This window comes from Dipodomys merriami, unplaced genomic scaffold, assembly GCF_024711535.1.
Source record: "Dipodomys merriami isolate MVZ:Mamm:240054 unplaced genomic scaffold, mDipMer1.0.p SCAF_40, whole genome shotgun sequence".
NCBI classification, from domain to species: domain Eukaryota; kingdom Metazoa; phylum Chordata; class Mammalia; order Rodentia; family Heteromyidae; genus Dipodomys; species Dipodomys merriami.
Window position 1 is genome coordinate 7,531,854 of NW_027205604.1, and position 19,560 is coordinate 7,551,413.

Below are 19,560 nucleotides of genomic sequence, written 5' to 3' on the forward strand. Positions count from 1 at the left end.
CACTCCAGCCCTGTTGAGGTGACTGGAATACTAGATGTTTTAACCCTTTCATCCTTTGGCTGCATCTCCATTCGGAACAGAGGGACACATAGAGGCTAAGCCTGTCTTCGCTCTGTTGCCAGTGCCCTGTGATTTCATGTCTAGCTCCACAGGGAGGTCTCACCCTGCTTTTCAGCTTCATCTTGCCTCTTCCCATAGCTGTCTAAGGCATTCTGAACATGCTGGTCTGTTTGGTAATGTCAGTTGGTTGCATGAAACTGGTGGCCACCCTTTTCCTATAATCTTAAAATGGACAGCAACTGTCAAGCTGGAAATGACAGATGTTGTCTCAAAAGACACCGTCTCTCCCGAGGCTCAGAGGTTACTGGAAGGTACCAGATATGGAGGGCTATGGTGAGAGCTACATTAGGAAGGCTTTCTTAGGGAGTTCTGGGTGTCAGCTTAGCGGGGACTGTGACAAAGATCTGTACAAAAGTTCTCTGGTTCCTGGTTGTACAGAGATGGCTTGCTGATGTGACGTGGACACGGTCCAGTCTGTCCCTGGCACCTCATGCTTTCATGGCCATGCAGTAAAGTGTCATGGAGAATGGGGCCTCTGCTTGGTTCCCTCTGAAGCTCACATGTGAGGAATAAGAAATCCCATGTCGCTCCAGAGATGTGACACAAAGGATCTGTAGCCCTTTTGAAAGTAGATGCCATGGACACGTGTGGGGAAACACTTTGAATTGTGCGATACACCTACACACGGCAGGATATTTGGCATTTCTGGACCTTGTACTAAATGCCAGTCATGTTCCCCAGTCACTGGAACAACCAGAAAAATCTCTTACATTCCCCACAAGGTTCTAAATGCTCTAACCCTTGAGCACCACTGTTGCTATAACTACATGGCTTAGTTTGTAACGTCTCCTAAAATTTTTGAGAGAATGAAGAACCAGTCCCTTCTGACATATCACTCTTTTTTTCTCCATCTGTTGTAATAATTGAGGTTACATGCTGGAGACACATTGCTGGTTTTGAAGTCCTTACTGGGCATGATCTTGAAGAGATGTGACCTGAACAATCTCTCTCTGCCTCATTTTGCTCTTACAAAATGGGAAGAATAAGACTTATTTAAGATTTTATGATGAAGATAAAACATGTAATAATTTTCCACATTCTCTAATCAACACTTAACTACCTTTTTGGTAATACTGTAACTCATAGTGGTTGTATACTATGATAACATTGTGGTCTTCGTTTGTACTTTCACAATTACTGATCATGTTGAGCATTTTTCCATGTGCTCACACTCCCTAAATGTGGTCTGCTGAAATGTCTAGTCAAATCATATGACTGGATTGGCTTACAACTGAGCTATGGTTGGAATTCATCCCTTATTCTAGTCCTTTATCAAATATATCACTTACAAATGTTTTTTCTCCCTGTTTGTACCTTATTTTCATTTTCTTATTGTCTTTGAAAAACAAAAGCTTTTTATATAAAGTTTAATTGGTTAACATTTTCCTTTACTTGATGGATCATACATTTGCTGTCCTAAAAGGTCTGGCCTAATTCAAGTTCATAACTGTTTTATTCGAAAAGAGTTATAGATTTACCTTTTACATTAAGACACAATTTTTCCGGTAGTACTAAGAATTATTGCACTCAGAGATGAACTTGCTAGTAGTACCTTCTGCACTAATTCAAAATTTTGTTGGTTTAACTCCTGACAGTTTTCACTAAAGAGTATAGTTCAGTTTTAGAAGGAGGTAGGAAGTCATTCTGAAAGGATGCACCAGTGTACTGTTCTACAAACCTATTATGTCTTCCTTTTAAGCAACAAAGTTCTCATTACGTCATAATACAACCTGCCTTCCCCCAAAACCATCTTAGGTGCTTGTCACATTGTCCACTGCCATGATATGGTAATTGTATGAGGTGAAGATGTTGGTGGTTGCTGAGCACAAGAGTCTTACCTGAGTGAGAAGTTGAAGTGAATATTGTGAATGAATGCTCCAGACACAAGAGGAGAAAAATGGTGACTGAATGGGAGTTCTGTTCACCCTCTGCCACCCTATGGTATTGAATGCAATGTTCTCTAGCTCTGAAAAGCTGTGACCCAATGATGGAATGATGTAAACCTCACAAAGAAATAATCTCATAAATCACTTGATATGGAAGAATAGCCCATTAAGCCACTGACGTTTCCTAACCCTGGTTTGAGAGCATGGAAATATACTCCACAGGAACTTCCAGTGTAAATCCACTTGTGTGGGATATGGCAGTGTTCTACAGGACCACAGTCTCTCCCTATCATCTCCTCCCTTCCCATGGGGCCTCCCCACCACAGCCCAGGAGAGGGAGCACTGGAGGGGTTAAGCCTCTCTCCTTAAGAGCTCATGTGCACAGTGGCAGCGCTCCCTGCTGCTCTCCTTGTCTACTACATCCCCATGTCCAGGGCCATCATGGTTGTCTGCTTGTTGCCCACAGCAACAAAGGCGGGAGAAGGAGCTTCGGAAGCAGCAGGAGAGGGAGCAGCGCAGGCACTATGAGGAGCAGATGCGCCGGGAGGAGGAGAGGAGGCGCGCTGAGCACGAGCAGGTAGAGCACATGTGGAGTCCATACATGGCCCTTGGCCCTTGCATGAACTCCAGCAGCAGGCAGCTCTGGGTGTGGATCACCTTCTCTCAGCACTGCTTGCTCAAGGTTTTTATTCCTTCACCTGTTCAAAAAGTCAAATGCACAGCTTTGGCAACACCCACTGAGCCTTGCTTCCTACCCACGTCAGAGGCCACTGACACACCTGGATCTTCTGACTGTAGATACCAGCTCTGTCTGGTATTTGATTGGAAGCTCTCAGTGAAGCTGAAAAATGAGCCAAGTTCTACTCCATCCCTTCAGAAGAGCGTTTCTGCTCGTGCAGTCTGTGGCCTCTGAGACTCTGAGCCCCTCTCCCTGCTAGACTCCTATGCTGCCAGCCACTGGCGGGACGATCACTGCAGAGGCACACCATGACAGCAGTCCACACTGCAGCCTGCAACACAGTTCATTCTAGAAAGTCCATAAAGAAAAGCCTATAGTGAAAAGCTTGAAAATGTAACTGTGTATATTAAGACCAAGTAAAGTAGTAACTATACAATACTGAGCCACCCCAGTCCACAGCTGCCAGGCCTGTGCTTTTGACTCCATTGAAGGGTGTGGCTTTGGTGTGGCACAGTCTTCCTATTCCGTGAGGAGGTGTTGGGTGTTTGGTTCCTATCCTTACTTTTACTCCTGCTCAGGCAGGTCTTGTCATCTTTGAAATTACTTTCTTTTTCTTTCTGTTCTTCCAAATTCTCCGAACTCTCCGCTGCCTCTCTCTGCAGGAATACATCAGGCGACAGTTAGAGGAGGAGCAAAGACAGTTAGAGATCTTACAGCAGCAGCTACTGCATGAACAAGCTCTACTTCTGGTAATGGGAAAGCTTCAAGCCTGCTGCCCTGCTCTGTGTGTGTGTGTGTGTGTGTGTGTGTGTGTGTGTGTGTGTGTGTGTGTGTGTGTGTGTGTGTGTGTGTGTGTGTGTGTGTGTGTGTGTGTGTGTGTGTGTGTGTGTGTGTGTGTGTGTGTGTGTATGCTTGTACATGTGTGTGTGTGTGTATATGTATCATGTGTCTCTTCCTCCTAACATGACAGTTCAAAACCAGGAATCACCAACACAGGTGGCTCGCACCTGTCATCCTAGCTACTCAGAAGGCTAAGATCTGAGGATCACAGTTTGAAGCCATCCCAGGCAGAAAAATCCATAGACCCTTGTCTCCAACCAACCACCAAAAATATGGGAAACTGTAGCTCAAGTAGTAGATTTAACCAAAAAGCTGAGAATGTGAGGTGCCAAGTTCAAGCACCCGTATTGACAAAACCAAAAACCAGGGGTCCTCCAAGCCTTGTGAACCTCAAAATCTCATAGAAACTCAAATATGTTTCCTGATGCAATCTGCCCAGCATATAATACATTAAATACAATAGTTATATATTTTTATTGGTTCTTTTATAAAAACCTAACACAAATCCAGCCTTACTGTAAGTTCCAGCTGCTTTTGAGACCCACTGTGTTTATTGCAGAGTAATTTTCAAGGCCATTTGCAACAATCATTCACCTCTTCCATTAAGTACCTACTTGACCTGTCAGTCCTATTTCACTTGTAGACTCTGAGTTTGCCCTTATGATGGGCACATTTTATGTTCCCTGCTCATGCAGTGGCCACTTGATGTGCTTCATTATTATTACTATACTGTTCTCCTAATGGGCTTCTTGATGTCTTTTTAAACTGAAATTTTTATTCAAGCACATTCTTGTATTTTTTAGGCTATACATAACTTGCTTTTGTTGGGCCACGTTTTTTGTTTTGTTTTTTGTTGTGGGCCCTGAACTTTGGGCCTGGGCACCATCCCTCAGCTCTTCAGTTCAAGGCTTGCGCTCTACCACTGGAGCCACAGCGCTACTTCTGGCTTTTTCTGTTTATGTGGTGCTCAGGAATCAAACCTAGGGCCTCATGCATGCAAAGCAAGCACTCTACCACTGAGCCACCTTCCCCGCGCTAGGCCAAGTTTTATTAATGCAATTTAGGTAGTATCTCTGTTTTTTTTTCTTTTTTAGTTTTGTGTTTAATTATACATGTTGGAATGATTTAATTCTTGCAACAGGAAGGGAATGGCTCCTTTTAGGGACTGTGTGCTGACCATACAAAGATAGCATGGTTACCATCTTCTCTGTAAGGCATCAGGGACAAGTCATTTCCCTCATGGTGATGTTCTGCAGGGTGGCCACTAAAGCAGGAGTGGTTTCATTAAATGACATTTTCTTTTGGGGTACTAACACAGGGCTGGACTTAATCTACGCACAGCTGACATTCTGTTGTGTGTAGTTCCACTAGTGTGTGAGTTCCCTTGTCACTAGCACTAACCTGCCTCTTAGCATGCTTCATTGCCATGTGAGGTGTTCCTTACAGTCATCTGGACTTTTCTCTATTCTTTTTCCCCCCCCCCGGCCTGGGCAGGAATATAAGCGCAAACAACTGGAAGAACAGAGACAAGCAGAAAGGCTGCAGAGACAACTAAAGCAAGAGAGGGACTATTTGGTGTCCCTTCAGCATCAGCGGCAGGAGCAGAGGCCCCTGGAGAAGAAGCCACTATACCATTACAAAGAGGGGATGAGTCCCAGTGAGAAGCCTGCCTGGGCCAAGGAGGTAAGCGGACAAGGGCAGCCATGCCCTGGCAGTCTGGTTATTCAGTCAGTGGGAAGTATGGGGTTCATTGCTTCTAGAGGAGCCATATCATTTTGGCAGAGAAATAGTAAGGTACTTTACTCCACATGTGGTTTTGGTGTGGTTGAGTATGTATTTGTCCTTGAGGAAATAGTAAAGTTTTTATAAGCAACAACAGGAAATGGAAAAATATCTTTTATCTAAGAATCCTGTAGACTTTGTGGCGTGAGGACTTTTCCTGTCTTTTCTTTAAAGAATGTGTCAGGACTCAGATGAGCCTGAGCAGAATCACCTTGACCCACCCCTGGATGCTGTCACCTTGTTTCGTGTGGTGCCAGGGCACACAGGCCTTAGGCTTGTGCATGTAGCATGCCTTTTTAGGACCTAAGGTTCCCTGTATTTCACAAATATTTCCAAAGTAATTACCTTAAATTTGCTCAACCACAAAGAGTTTATAGGAAACTGGCTCTTAATGAGTTTAAAAATCTTAAAACTCTATGGACCATGTACAGTGGCTAACTCCTGTCTTCCCAGCCACTCAAACTGACAAAGCATCCCTGAGCTCCTTCTTTCCCCAGGCAGCAAACTCATATGCAAAGGGGGAAACCATGGAGCAATTTTGCTTTGTTCTCTACCCAGCCTGGTCTGGTTTGGACTTACCCACTCTGAGTTCAGCATTCTCTGGTTACTTTTTGTCTATGTCATTCGATTTTCTGGCCTACCCTCTCTATTCAGAACTAGTCTCCAATTTCCAAGCACTGGCATTCTTGGGCACAAGTCTATGCTGATGTCATCAAAGCAGATTTCTAGACCTCTTAAACCCCCTGCACTTCCTGGCCAGGCTTCTCATTATAAAGGAAAGCCAGAAATGGGACATGTAGACCATGTGGCTATATCATCAAGCACTCCTGATGTGAGGGTCCCACCATAAGTGTGAGCCACCTGCAGTGTGTGACATCAGGGTCCCTGGCTTCTCAGCAGCTGGTGCTCTTCCTTTGGGTTTCAATTTCCTAACTATAATATAGGGGAAAATTTCTAGAGGGATTTCATGTTTAGTACTCTTCTAGGAGCGGCTAACATAATCTAGCTTCCTACTGACCCTTGGTCTATCCTTGAAACAGTTTCCCAAGTATAAGTGGTAAAAAAAAAAAAAAAAGAGTGACTGCTAATTTGGGAACTGGAACAACTGTTGTACAAATAAGGACAATTAATTCTCTCTCATGGTTTTACACCCACTTAAATCAGGCATAAAAATGAATATGAGGATCCTTCTCTTCTTGATCTTTTAATGTTTCTTATTAGTAATGTACAGAATTTTCTACTAAAGCATTACCTACAGATTTCTCTAAAAACACTAGGAAAGGAGAGCTCAGAGTAGCCAAACAACTATACACATTACAAAACTGTACATATAAACAGAAATTATAGTTTATCTATGGCTAAACTATATTATTTTTAACGATTTAACTCTTCCTAGAAGAAAGATAAAAGGTTCCAAGTTCTTTTCCAAACGTATCCTCTGACAGTATAGAAGCATCCTTACCAGGGAGGAGTGGGCAGGGTGGCCACCTGGATGTCTCCTATGATGCAGGGCCTGGATGTTGTGGTCCATGTGCCGAGGAAGATGCCACCAGCCATCTTCTACTACTGCAGTCTCTCCTGTTCGCACATTCGTTTTCCAACAGCTTTCTATCTCCTGCCAAGATCTTTGCTCTTTCTTTGATTACTTTTCCACCCACATTTTCTCTTCTTCTCCAAATCAATTTTTATCAGCAGTACTTCATCCTCTCTGTTTGTTTGCATCTTCATTTTATAAACCAGCTGTGTGCGCTACATTCCTCATTACAGTAGTCAATAATAATGTAGTTAAAGCAAATGAAAACATCTGATCATTTGCAACTCTTGTTGAGATCCTCCTTGCCCTTCTTTGAGCATTCTGTCTGGTTTAAAAGTTTCATTGGCTTTAATTTTCAAATTCAGCCAGAAAGTAATCTTAATGTCTCTCACTGGGAAGGATGGAGAGGCAGGCTTATCCCATTCAAATTCTCTACCACTTCTGATTGGATGGAGTAGTATTTATTCTGTGAAAGCATCAACAATGTTCTGTTGAACATTTAGAGCATTTTTTTAAAACTTGTTGGATGTTGGATAATAGGGAACTTTTTGTCCTTTACCTTAAAATGTCATGTGATTGTCTGGGCCTGGCAGTAACTGCGTACTAGATTCTACACTTGCTCCCCCACATCTTTTTTTTTTTTAAAAATGCACCCGCACATAACAGTGACAAAATGCTCTGTTCACATGTGTTGCATGAGACTGTATTTTAATTTTTTTAACACTTCATCAAGTACTCTCTTCTCCCCCTCTCTTTTCAGTGCATACCAGTCATCTGGCTGTAGTTTTATTGTTTTATCTTTTGTCAGTCGTGGGGCTTGAATTCTGGGCCTGTACACTGACCCTGAGCTGAAAATTTTCATCTCAAGGGGAGCACTCTAGCACCTAAACCACAGCGCTGCTTCCAGTTTTCTGAATGGTTTATGGAGATAAGAGTCTCACAGACTTTCCTGCCCAGGCTGGCTTTGAACCATGATCCTCAGATCTCAGCCTTCTGAGTAGCTAGGATTACAGGTGTGAGCCATCTGTGCCTGGCTGGCTGTGGTTTTACTTGGCAAACAATCTTATCAACATCTCTTTACTTCCCATCACCCCAATGGGACTTTGCAATATCTGGATATAAAGCCTCCTTCTGCACTGATTTTTCTGCATTATGATTTTCTATGCTCTATTCTGACAGTTTTTTCTTTTTCTTTTTCTTTTTATACATACATGAGGCTTTCAAATTATTGTTTCTGCTTATGTTTCTTAAGATTTAACATAAAGGGAACCTGGAAGGAAATGTTGAGGAATATGTTGGAGGTCAGATTCCTCCAATGCCTGATGGCAGAGGCAGGACAAGTCTCCTCTCCTTCCTAGGTTGTAGCTTCCTGCTTTACAGCAATAATGAATGCACATATGGCAATTAATAGTAGGCACTGTGCAACTGCAAATTAAACATAACCAGTATGTCTGAATTTGATTTCCAGGACTATTGTAGCCTGTTGTTTATTTTGATTTCTCTTTCCTCACTCACCTCTTCTAAGTGAAAATAAGCACTACTTTATTTCCATCTCAGCCCGTTAAGGATTTGCTTTATTACTTTTCAGTTACTGCTGCATTCAGATGGGATATAAGCTTTTTTTCTGGAATGCTGACTGGAAGTGACTCTTGGAAAAGTAGTCTAGGTATCTATCTTCAGACAGGATTGCATTTCAAGCATTCCATGGAAATGTGAGCTCTCCTGTGCTCAAAGAAGCTCCAGAGACAAGGAGACCCACCCCCAGTCTTGCTCACAACCATTACCCTCTACCAAAGAACCATGTGACTCAGCTCTTTGTGCACACCATGAGCACTTAAAAGTTATTGATTCACTTCTCTTTGTCCAGCATTGCTACAAAACCCAAACCAAACTATTTTGTTCAGTTAGGAGAGTAAAAGGATCCCACACAATCATGTTTTATTCTGTTATTAATTTAATTCAGCCTCTTAAGGCTGGCATGGACCCATGAACTAACATCATATAAAAATATCATTAGAATGCACCAAGATGTGACATGGTAAATATACTTTTACTAGTAACATTTTTTAACATACTTCTGTAATTTTATTTTGAAATTCTCAAAAGATATTCATTATTGTGAAGTGCAGGACATAACCTAAGACTTGTTTTCAAATGTGCAAAACAATCTGGCAACAATTACTGATTGTTTCTCTATACTTGTTGAAATGCACTTTTGTTTATTTTGAATGTTAGGTGATTCCCGTAATCCCAGATTCACTTTTAGATTTTCTGCACTTGGAGAGCTTTTCTGTATCTCTTTGGCTTTAGCACTCCTGCAGTACCCAGTGGACCATACATACTCCTGCCTGGAGCAGATTTTATTTCTGAGTTATTTTCTTTCTCCCTGTATATAACTTTGCAGACATGATTCAAATTTTTAAAAACTTAGTTTATGCATGAAAATGATTGGGGGAGGGAGTCATGTGGAGTTTAAATCCATGGCTTGTGAGAAAACTAACTGCCTCACTTTTTTTTTGTGCCAGTTGTGGGGCTTGAACTCATGGCCTGGGCTCTGTCCCCAAGCTGCTTTTGCTCAAGACTAGCACTCTACCACTTGAGCCACAGTGCACCTATGTTTATGTAGCACTGAGTAATCAAACCCAGGGCCTCATGCATGCTAAGCAAGCACTCTACTGCTAAGCCACATCCCTAGCCCGCCAAATGATTTTTTAAATAAGAAAAACTGCTCTATATCGAAACTTATCAGTCTCTACTAATATTGTCCTTTGCACTCACTGGTAATCCCTTCAACTAGAAAGTCTTAGTAACATATATTTGGATGTAACACTGTATATGATGTTTCTAGAATGCCCATTTGGGATATCTGCATCTTCTTAAGATTGGGAGGTTAAAACTTTGCTAATACACTTTTTCTTTTAAGTATCCTCAGGTGGAGTAAAACATATCTCACTTGTGTCAACAGTTTTTAATCACCTCTATCTTTACTCTGCGAATGAGGAAAACTTTTTTTTGTCTTGTGTATCAATTTTCCTTCTGTTCAATAGTTTGTCACAAATCAGGTTATGGGCTTTTGCCTAGTGTCAAAATATTACCAATATACCATCCAGCTTTTTCTCTGTGAAGCAGCACTTCTGGTATCTGATGCGATATCTTCACTTCAGGATTTAAGGGGATTCCTTGGTGTGATTAATTGGGCAGTATTCCTTCCTACAGTTATTAGATCAAGATTGTCTTGAGACAGTCTGTGTAACCAGATGCCTTGTTATTACAGCCTTCTCATAAATTTTAAATTGGTTTGGACAAACTTTAATCCAGGAAATTTCAGCATCTTGGACCCATCTTGATGCAATTTACCGAGTTTAACAATTGTTTGTTTACACCATGTATTTTAGGACATTGCAGGAAGAAACAGACCAATGGTATTCTTACTCCCTACATACACTTGGTTTCTGAATTTGGGGAAACAAGGAGCTGGCACAATGTGGAGAGCCAGGTGTTTATCTGCTCTCTCATCTCTTGGGTTCCTGAGTTCAAACATAAATGCTTAGAAAATAGGAGTTCAGAGAATGAGGAGTACCTTAGACAGGTCATTTATCTAATATAGTATCACTGCCAAGTAAGAAAATGGAGAATTTGTGATCAATTCCAGTGGTCCAGAACCATCACCTTCTTTTCAAGGGATCTGATATTTGCAAAGCAGTCTCAGTCTGGTGCTAATCTTTGCATCTCTCTGTTCTTTAATACTTTTTTATTGTAAAAATACTGTACAGGAGTTAGTTACATGAGCAAGGTAATGAGTACATTTTCTATCAAGCATTGTTGCTTCCTCCTTTGTTTCTCCCCTACCATCTGGTCTTTCTTAAAGGTGCCCGTTCTTTTGCTCAGTGCAGCAGCTGAATAATTCTTGCTGCCATAATACTTGGTGCTCATGCAGCCATCCAGTATACATAGCCTGGTTTCTAGTCCTGGCTTTTCATAGTAAGTGGTGAACCTGCACGATGTGGAATTTTAAAACTGAAGTCAACTGGATGCCTGTTGTCTGCACACTGCATGCACAGTCACCTGGGGGAGAGATGCTGGAGTAACCTCTCCGGAAAAGCAGAAAGACTGGTTCCGATCCTGTGGTTTATATTGGAGATTAATATGACAGGCTTTTTAAAAGACATTCTGAGTAAGAAGGATAGAGAAGAATATAGTGTTTTTGAACTTGTATTTCAGGCCAGGAAACAAAATGAATGAAAACGTGTAGCTGTTTGTAAAAATACTGAGATAAATCTAAACACTGAGTAAGCAGAGATAATTAAGAGGTCACACCACGTGGTTTCAGGCTAGGGAGGTGGTGGCATTGCCCTGGCAGGTTTGGGAAGCCCCAGACAAGTGGGAAGACATATGACAAGACAGGGCTGAGTTGGGCACCAGTGGCTCACACCTGTATTTCTAGTTGCTTAGAAGCTGGAGTATCATGGTTTAAGGCTAACCTAGACAAGTCCATCATTTCCAAAATAGCCAGCAAAAAGCTAGGCTGGAGGCATGGCTCACATGGTAAAGCACCAGCCAATCAAGTGACCATGAGAGAGCATATGATCTTGAGTTCAGTCTCTAGTACTGGCAAAAGAAAAAAATGGTCTATAAGAAAAAATCACAGGCCTCGTGGGAGTTGTAGTAGATATTGTATTATGTCTTAAAAGTGTACAACTTGTGGATCTAAATGTCTCCTTAAAATTGTCTTCAACGACTGTCTTCTCTACTAACAGTCATTTTCACCTGTTTTACAAAGATTACCCATGTGTACTGTAAGCCTCCCCCATATAGGGTTTGGGATCTGTTACCTGCTTTGGGCTAAGATAGACCCTACAAAGCTCATGAGAGGAGAGGGGAGGAGGAAAGCACAACACATGTGGGGAAAGGCAGCACAAGGCAGTAGAGTCCTGGCTGAGAATGGAAAGGGGGAAGAGGAGCAATGTATTTTAGGGAGCAGAAAGACAATAGAAAAGAAAGAGCCCGGAAGAGACAAACAGAAAATGATACAGGAAGTATGTGAGAGACAGGCCAAGCTCATCAAGCAGGCAGCTGCCAACGCCCACAAGCCTATCTGCTAGCAAGCCTGGGAAGAACAGTACCCCTCCCAACCTCCCTCCCATCAACCTGCCCCTGACTCTTCCTGTCCCTGGCCCATGAGTCATACAAGTACAAGTTGTTCTTTTCCCCATGCTGCAGTTCCCTCTGATTATCTGGGGTGCAAACCATTCCCTGGCTGACCCCAAGCCTTTGTAACCAGTTAGCAAGATATTACTGCAATCAATGCAAGATAAATGCCAACCAGCTGGATTCCTATCTGGTGAAATAGCACAAGATAATGGGTAATCCATGGATACCTGGCTGAAGGGTTCTGCATTTCTTTAACTGTTGTGTTTGATCTGATAGTGGGGTGGGTGCATTTTTGTAAATTCTTTTTTTTTCCTCTCAGTATTAAGGATTGAACACATGATATCACTCTTGCTAGGCAAGTACTTTACCACTTGATTCATGCCCCCAGCCCTTTTACTTTTTTTGGTTTGTTTTTTTAGACAAAGTCTCACACTAACCTTCCCATGTCTGGCCCCCAGACAACCATCCCCCTACCTCCACCTCCCATGTAACTGGGATTACAGTTTTACACACTACCATGCTCAGCTTGTTTTTGAGATGAGGTCTCCACATCTTTGCCCAGGCTAGCTTTGAACCACAATCCTCTTGTATCTGTCTCCAGAGTAGCTCGGATTATAGGCATGCACTACAAATGCCGGTTGCAGGGCAGAAATGAAAAGTTTGGGCTCTTTGGACTAACAAGAAAGGATACAAACAAAGCCTTAGAGGTGACTACAGAAAATCCTCCTGCAAAGAACTGACTTCTAGCCAATGAAGTTCTTTTCGCTTTTTCTTTGGTTTCCAGGTAGAAGAGCGGTCAAGGCTGAACCGGCAGAGCTCTCCTGCTATGCCACACAAGGTTGCCAACAGGATATCTGACCCCAACTTGCCCCCAAGGTCGGAATCCTTTAGCATTAGTGGAGTCCAGCCTGCTCGGACACCACCCATGCTCAGGCCTATGGACCCCCAGGTACACTCTTATCTTTGTTTTACTTGGCATTAGAATAAATAATACAGTATACTGAATGCCTAGGAAATTAACATAGATTCAGACACAGAAACCATCAAATCCACACAGCCCTTAATACAGAATTGAACAAGTAAGAGGTTTAAAGCGACTGTGTTATTTTACAGAGCAACCATGCTCTCTAAAGTCAACGGCAGAGATTTTAAGGGAAGGAGTTTGTTATTGTAGTAGGAAGACCCCTAACTCAGGCAGGCAAGCCCACCTAGTCATCCGAGTGACAGAGCCCACCACAACAAAGTTGTTAACAAAGAAGCAACTTTATTGAGAAGGCTTGGGAGCTGATACTGCGACCCCTAGTGGCCCACAATCTAGGGTTTTTAAAGGCAAAATTCACGAGGTCAAGCCTGATCACACAGGTGACCAATGAGATTGTCACACACACTAAAGATTGCATAGTCATACCAGACCACAAGCAGGTGGCCAATGAGGTTACAGTTTGTCACATAATGGCTGTTTAAACCAGCCTATCACTTTTGCTTTAAATGACTCAAATTCCTTCACAGACTGGTTAAGGATACAAGTAATACATAGGCTTGGCAGACTGTGGCCCCGTTGGTTTTTTAAGACTGTTTAGACAATAGCCCAGGACAATTAACCAAAATAACAATTTTTTTACTAACCAGATATTTTTGTAAACAGACACAGAAGGCTTAGTCTTGTAACCATCTCCGACAGATACAGTCTCCACACTTGCACACCTGTTAACACTATTCTTTATGCCTTTTTCTAAAAGAAAAAAAAATTATTTTATCTATTTTGCCTCATTTCTCCAAAACTGACTCTGGACCCTTAATCTTAAAAGGGGGTTGATGGGCAAAGGTCCATCAACTTCTTCAAGTTGACTTCAGGGGCGTTGATCCTGCCTAATCAGGAACCTATAACCTTAGCCTATTTTACAAAGAGGTTACCAGGGTTAGATGTCATTAAGAACAATATTTTAACTCTTGACAAATGCACAGACCTTTTCTCCAGCTACAGCAGTGTAGCTTGTTTAGCACTCTGGTTTGCAAAAGCATCTTTCTGGATGGCTTAGGAATATGATCTCTAGTGACCCTAACAATGCCTAAGTTACCTGTGCAGGCCTTCAGACAGATTCAACAGAAACACACTCTCTGGTTTATAAACCCCCCCCCTTTTTTTTTGAACAGATGAATTTCATGTAGCTGATGTCAGCTCAGTTGCTGCCAATTAGGGCTTTTAGCACATATAGGGGTTGAGATTTAAATTATCCCCCACATTTTATAACTTTTTCTTTTTACTACTATCACAGAGGACTGGCAAGTTCCTGTCCCTTACAAGGTGGATAGTCATGGACATTAGGCATGCTTACAAACTATCTTCCCATGACTTCCTAGCTCTCACCAATTTTTGAAGGGCCACGCACAAATGACTCTAGGATCTGACATTATTTTCTGCCATCCAAGCAGTGACTTACTGCCTGTGGATGCTCGACCATTGCTTTCGTCCCAGGAGTGTCTTCTCCACACTGGGATAAATGCCTCATTGGCATTTCCTTGAGCTGATCGCTGGACTTGAACTCAGGGCCTGAGTGCTGTCCCTCAGTTCCCCAGCTCAAGGTGAGCACTCTATCACTTTGAGTCCCATAGCAACTCTGCTTGCTCTTTCAGCACTCTGCTGGCTGATGAGAGGTGACAGTATCATAGGGACCTTTTACTGCCCGGGCTGGCTTTGAACCAGTTTGCAGATCAATGAGTCTTATAAAAAGGCCACTTTACTCCAATTAAAAGCAATAAGGTGGCCAACATAGAAGTAGCTTTTAAGCATGCTCTTACCTGGAACTTATTAAGAGCCAAAGTTACATCTGACCAACTTGTAAGAATCCTCTGTGCTTTGCTCTGGGCTTGCTGGAGACTGTTAAAAAAAAAAAAAAAACCTATAAACCTATAAGAGCAAACTGGACTAGCAATTATTTTGGTAATCCTAATTTTTCCTTTGTTTACTTTGAGGCAAATGTTAAGAACAATTTTACTTTTAAAACTTTATATCCAAATCCATTCCTAATTTTTAAGCCTCTTATTAATCTCTTTTAATATTTTATACTTTAGTTTTCATTTGTGTTTTGAAAAGATTCCTTGAAATCTTGAGGCCTAGTGTCACTCATTGACTCTTGGCTGCTTGTTTTAAAACAGATACACATATAAAACTTTTAAACTCAAATGACAATTTTTCCTTAATACAAGAATTACAGGGGCTGGGGGTTTAGCCCAGTGGAAGGGTGCCCGCCCGGCACGCGCAAGGCCCTGGGTTCGGTCCTCAGCCCTGGAAAAAAAAAAAAAGAATTACAATCACCATCACTGTACCAAGAAGCTAGACTTAACACCTTTATGACTTTTAAAAAACATATTCCAATTGTAGAACATCATTGAAAGCAAGTCACATTAAACGAATAACCCTCTTTTGAAGGCCTTCTTAATTTTAATTTTAACACATCCAAGGGGCAGTTTTAGCAATGCTAATCAGAACACCACATCACTAACTTTTACCATCATGTTTCCAGTGTCTATCTGCAGGGAAAAGGGACAGAACAAAGATGGGCCACTTGGCTCCTCCTATGGAATGGGCACGCACCCAATCTGACTCTTTAGGGTTAGATGAACTGCGTTTGTGCCAGCTTGCCCTCTTTCACCATGCGTGGACTCCCCCCAGGGTCTGTCCCACCATGCGTGACCAGCTGAACTGTACTTCTGCCTGCTCACCCCTCACCCCTAAAGATAGGTCTTCTGTTGGCTTCTAAGTTTTTCCCCTTTCTTGTCTCTTGGTTCTTGAATGAAATAGTTTTAGACAGAAAGAACAGGTAACATCTTTGACAGTGTTAAAGTAACCTTTACATTTAAATTTCTAATATTTATCCCCAAATTTTAGCCAAGGGAACTAAATCCCAAACTGCCAATGCATTTGTTAGGCCAGGTAACTTGATTACAGTGTAAACAGCCTTATGCATTTTAAAATATTAGATTTTAAAATACCAGATTTTCTAATTTTCAAGTTAAAGAATCCTTAAAAAGCCTTTTAAAACAATGTGAAGATTCTTTAAAGTTTTTGGTAATGTCCAAACCTCATAACATTTTGAATTTTAAACGTAAAACTCACCCAGTTTTTACAGCATGCTGACAGTTCTCATCTTGAACATGTTCACACGCACACAAAACACACTTAAAATCAGTTGTGCTTACATTTTCTAAAATCTTTAGATAACAAATATTTAAGACAAGATTTTCTTTTTTTTAACAAAGTACCATTGTTGAGCTTCATTTTCCCAGGGCTTGCTTGTTTAGCAAGGAATTTCACCAATTGATCTTTTGAATACCTTTAGTTGGAGGGAGTTGGGGGGTCACCTGAAACTAAACAGAACCAGCTGAATGTCTCTGAACCAGGCTCACAGCAATCTACACCCTCCCCTCAGGCAGCCTCCATAGGTAGAAAATTCAGCCTGAGGCTTGAAGGGGACCAAACTAGTCCGGCAACCTTCCTCGCCTCACAGGGAGGGGGACATAGCATGGCTGTGACGGAGCCCAGCTGGAGGCTGGAACTTTTATTCCCCCAGAGATGTTCAAATAAATAACAAAAACACAAACACAAAAACCAAGGATCCACATTTAAAACTGGTACCAATTCTAAAATAGGGCAAGACAAGAACCGAAGGCTAAGTTGGGGACTAATGGGCCCCCAACTCTTCCCTACCAGAACTCTGTGCTGCTCCCACTCAGCAAGCTGAATCCAAAGTCTGCTGAGTGAGCCTGCCAGTCTCACGCAGAACTTCCCTACCTCAGAAAACACATCAAAGTAAACAAGACAGACAAGTGGCCACAAAGACAAAATCAGGTCTCAGTGAATGGGGCGACACCACTATTCACTTACCAGGGGACTTGAATCCCCTCTACTCACCTCCGGAGGACTTTTCTTTTAGATTCCTGCAAACGTTGACCCAGGGGCCTTCCAAGGTGGAGAAGAATTCCCAGTCATCTTGGGGCAAGGGAAAGAAGTCACTAGCGGCCGTCCCCTCAGACTGGCAGGTTCTCCCCATGCCCAGACCCCCTGGTCCAAGGCCTGAGGCTAAGATCTTGCTGGGGCCACTTGCAGGTGGCCAGTGGCAGTTTCATAATTGACAAAGAAGCAAGTTACAAAAGCAGATTTAAATGAAGTAGGACAAGGTCTAGGGGTGTTTCGGGAGTGGACTTGTGGACTCACTTTGCCCCATATTTTTCCTGTAAAGTAAATCCAGTTACAAACATGGCAAGCAAAAGCATAATGAGACACAGACAGACACAATTATACACCAAAACTAAGTTACTTTTCCTCTCAACCTATTTTCTCTACAAGCCAGCCCCCGTCCAACTAACTAGGACTGCTAGGACCGGTGGAATTGAGGGGTCCCAGGCATCCCTGGACCTCCTCGGCTGCTGTGTCCAGCCTCACCCTACTTTTGGCCTCTCTCTGGTGCCTTCTTTACCTAGGTTGACCGCGCTTACCTCGAGGCTTTTTTCGGAACTTCTCTCCAACAGCCGAGTGTCCTCACACTGTCCTCCCAGCTGGGGACTTCAATCCCCCTCAGGTTGGAGCAGCTAAGAGCTCTATCCTGGATGAGCCCCCATTAAATGTAATAGGAAGACCCCTACTCGAGTGACAGAGCCCACCGCAATAAGGTTGTTAACAAAGAAGCAACTTTATTGAGAAGGTTCCTCTACTGACCAGTCAAGGCTGCAGCACAGGCTCGGGAGCTGATACTGCGACCCCTAATGGCCCACAAGCTAGGGTTTTAAAGGCAAAATTCACGAGGTCAAGCCTGGTCACTCAGGTGACCAATGAGGTTGTCACACACACAAAAGATTGCACAGTCATACCAGACCACAAGCAGGTGGCCAATGAGGTTACAGTTTGTCACATAATGGCTGTTTAAACCAGCCTATCACTTTTGGTTTAAATGACTCACAAATTCAGCGGGTAAGGTGGAGCTTACAGTAAGCACACAAAAGGTGGAGTTTATGGAAAAAGCATGCCCAAAGGAGGAGTTTAGTGGAGTTTACCATAAGCATGTGATGTTGCCAGTTTGAGCCAGATTACAACCTATCTGTTTTATCGGGTCAGTCCTTAACAGAACAATCAAGGTGGATTAGGTTGTTGGGGAAGGGGGACCTAGAGGCATTCTTTCCATCCAGGAACTGGGCTGGTTGGAGCCAAGGTCTAGTTAACCTTGTTTAAAGTTTTTTTTCTAAAATCCCTAAAACAAAGGCAAAGCCTGAAAGAAGCTGTACCAGCTCAAGTTTCCTCTCAGGGCCTACTTCAGTTATATTACATCTTATAAGCACTTATCTTGTAGTGCCATCAACAAACGGTCAGTAAAGGTAGTTATCATGTGATTCTACTGACTTCTTAGCAGTTCCAACTAAGCCAGTAAATTTCTTACCACAAACCCTGGTTCAGCCCCATGCGTTGATCTAAATAGAAGGCTTTATAGAAAGCTGTTAAACTTATTGAGACTCTATATAGTTACCACACAAAAATGGTATTCCCAAAAATACATTGGATCTTTATTCCACTAGGTTAATATTTTCGAATGCAATTATATTTGATTTTTTTAGTAGTTGTATTTTTTTAATGCATGCTATAGACAGCTGTGGTGGACTCTATGGTATAGAACTCTTCTCCCTTCTTTTGTTCCTCATCATGCACTCTAATGTTGGCTTGTGCCTAGATCCCCCAGCTGGTATCTGTGAAATCGCAGGGACCTGCCTTGACCGCCTCCCAGTCAGTGCATGAGCAGCCCACAAAGGGCCTGTCTGGGTTTCAGGAGGCTCTGAACGTGACCTCTCACCGTGTAGAGATGCCGCGCCAGAACTCCGATCCCACCTCTGAAAACCCTCCTCTCCCCACTCGCATTGAGAAGTTTGACCGAAGTTCTTGGTTACGACAGGAAGAAGACATTCCACCAAAGGTAGTGTTAATATAACTGGCATGTTGTTATCATCAGCACCACAGTTAGCTGTTAACAACCACCCCTTCTCCTCAGGCACCAAGGCACCTTCCTTTCACATGCACTCCCCTTCTTCCCAACCTAAAGCATGGATGGTCATTTGTCATATCTGACCTTTGCTTTCTCAGAGGAACTAGACTTAGAATTAGAACTCTCAGCCACATGTGTTTCGAAGTATTTTCCTATCCATATTTTTAAAAATGGAATAATGAACATTTTCATTGATGAATAATTCTATATAGACACACTAAAAACTTCCAAATAAAAAGTAGAAAATTCATTTATTCTGGGTTTTTTTTTCATTTATCTTTACTTTTAATAGCACAGAGGTTTCAGAGGTTCAGAAGATGGTTGTGCCCTTAGATTCCAGTTTCCTCTACTTAGGAAAAGTTCCTTTTACACTAAATATTAAATTCACTTCTACCAGTACTTACTTTTTCATGGTTACAATTTAGGGTAAAATGACAGCCTCCCACTGTACTCAATCTGAATCTTTATTTTTCCTGTATAATTCTTTATTGTTCTTAGTCATCAGGTGGTAACTCTAGAACATTTCTAACAACCTATGTG

General features: G+C 42.3%; 1 protein-coding gene across 7 annotated transcripts in view; it reads left to right on the forward strand.

The window, feature by feature from the left end:
• Positions 1 to 19,560, forward strand: part of Tnik (TRAF2 and NCK interacting kinase) — a 407,835-nt gene that overhangs the window by 316,662 nt on the left and 71,613 nt on the right. For 4 of the 7 annotated variants that reach the window (XM_069991889.1, XM_069991891.1, XM_069991890.1 and 1 more), the window contains exons 13-17: positions 2,473 to 2,583; positions 3,348 to 3,434; positions 5,020 to 5,208; positions 12,777 to 12,941; positions 18,712 to 18,951. In XM_069991889.1, the coding sequence (XP_069847990.1) occupies positions 2,473 to 2,583; positions 3,348 to 3,434; positions 5,020 to 5,208; positions 12,777 to 12,941; positions 18,712 to 18,951 (792 nt within the window). The remainder of the gene's footprint in view (positions 1 to 2,472; positions 2,584 to 3,347; positions 3,435 to 5,019; positions 5,209 to 12,776; positions 12,942 to 18,711; positions 18,952 to 19,560) is intronic. The other 3 variants (XM_069991892.1, XM_069991894.1, XM_069991895.1) reach the window with 1 other exon arrangement.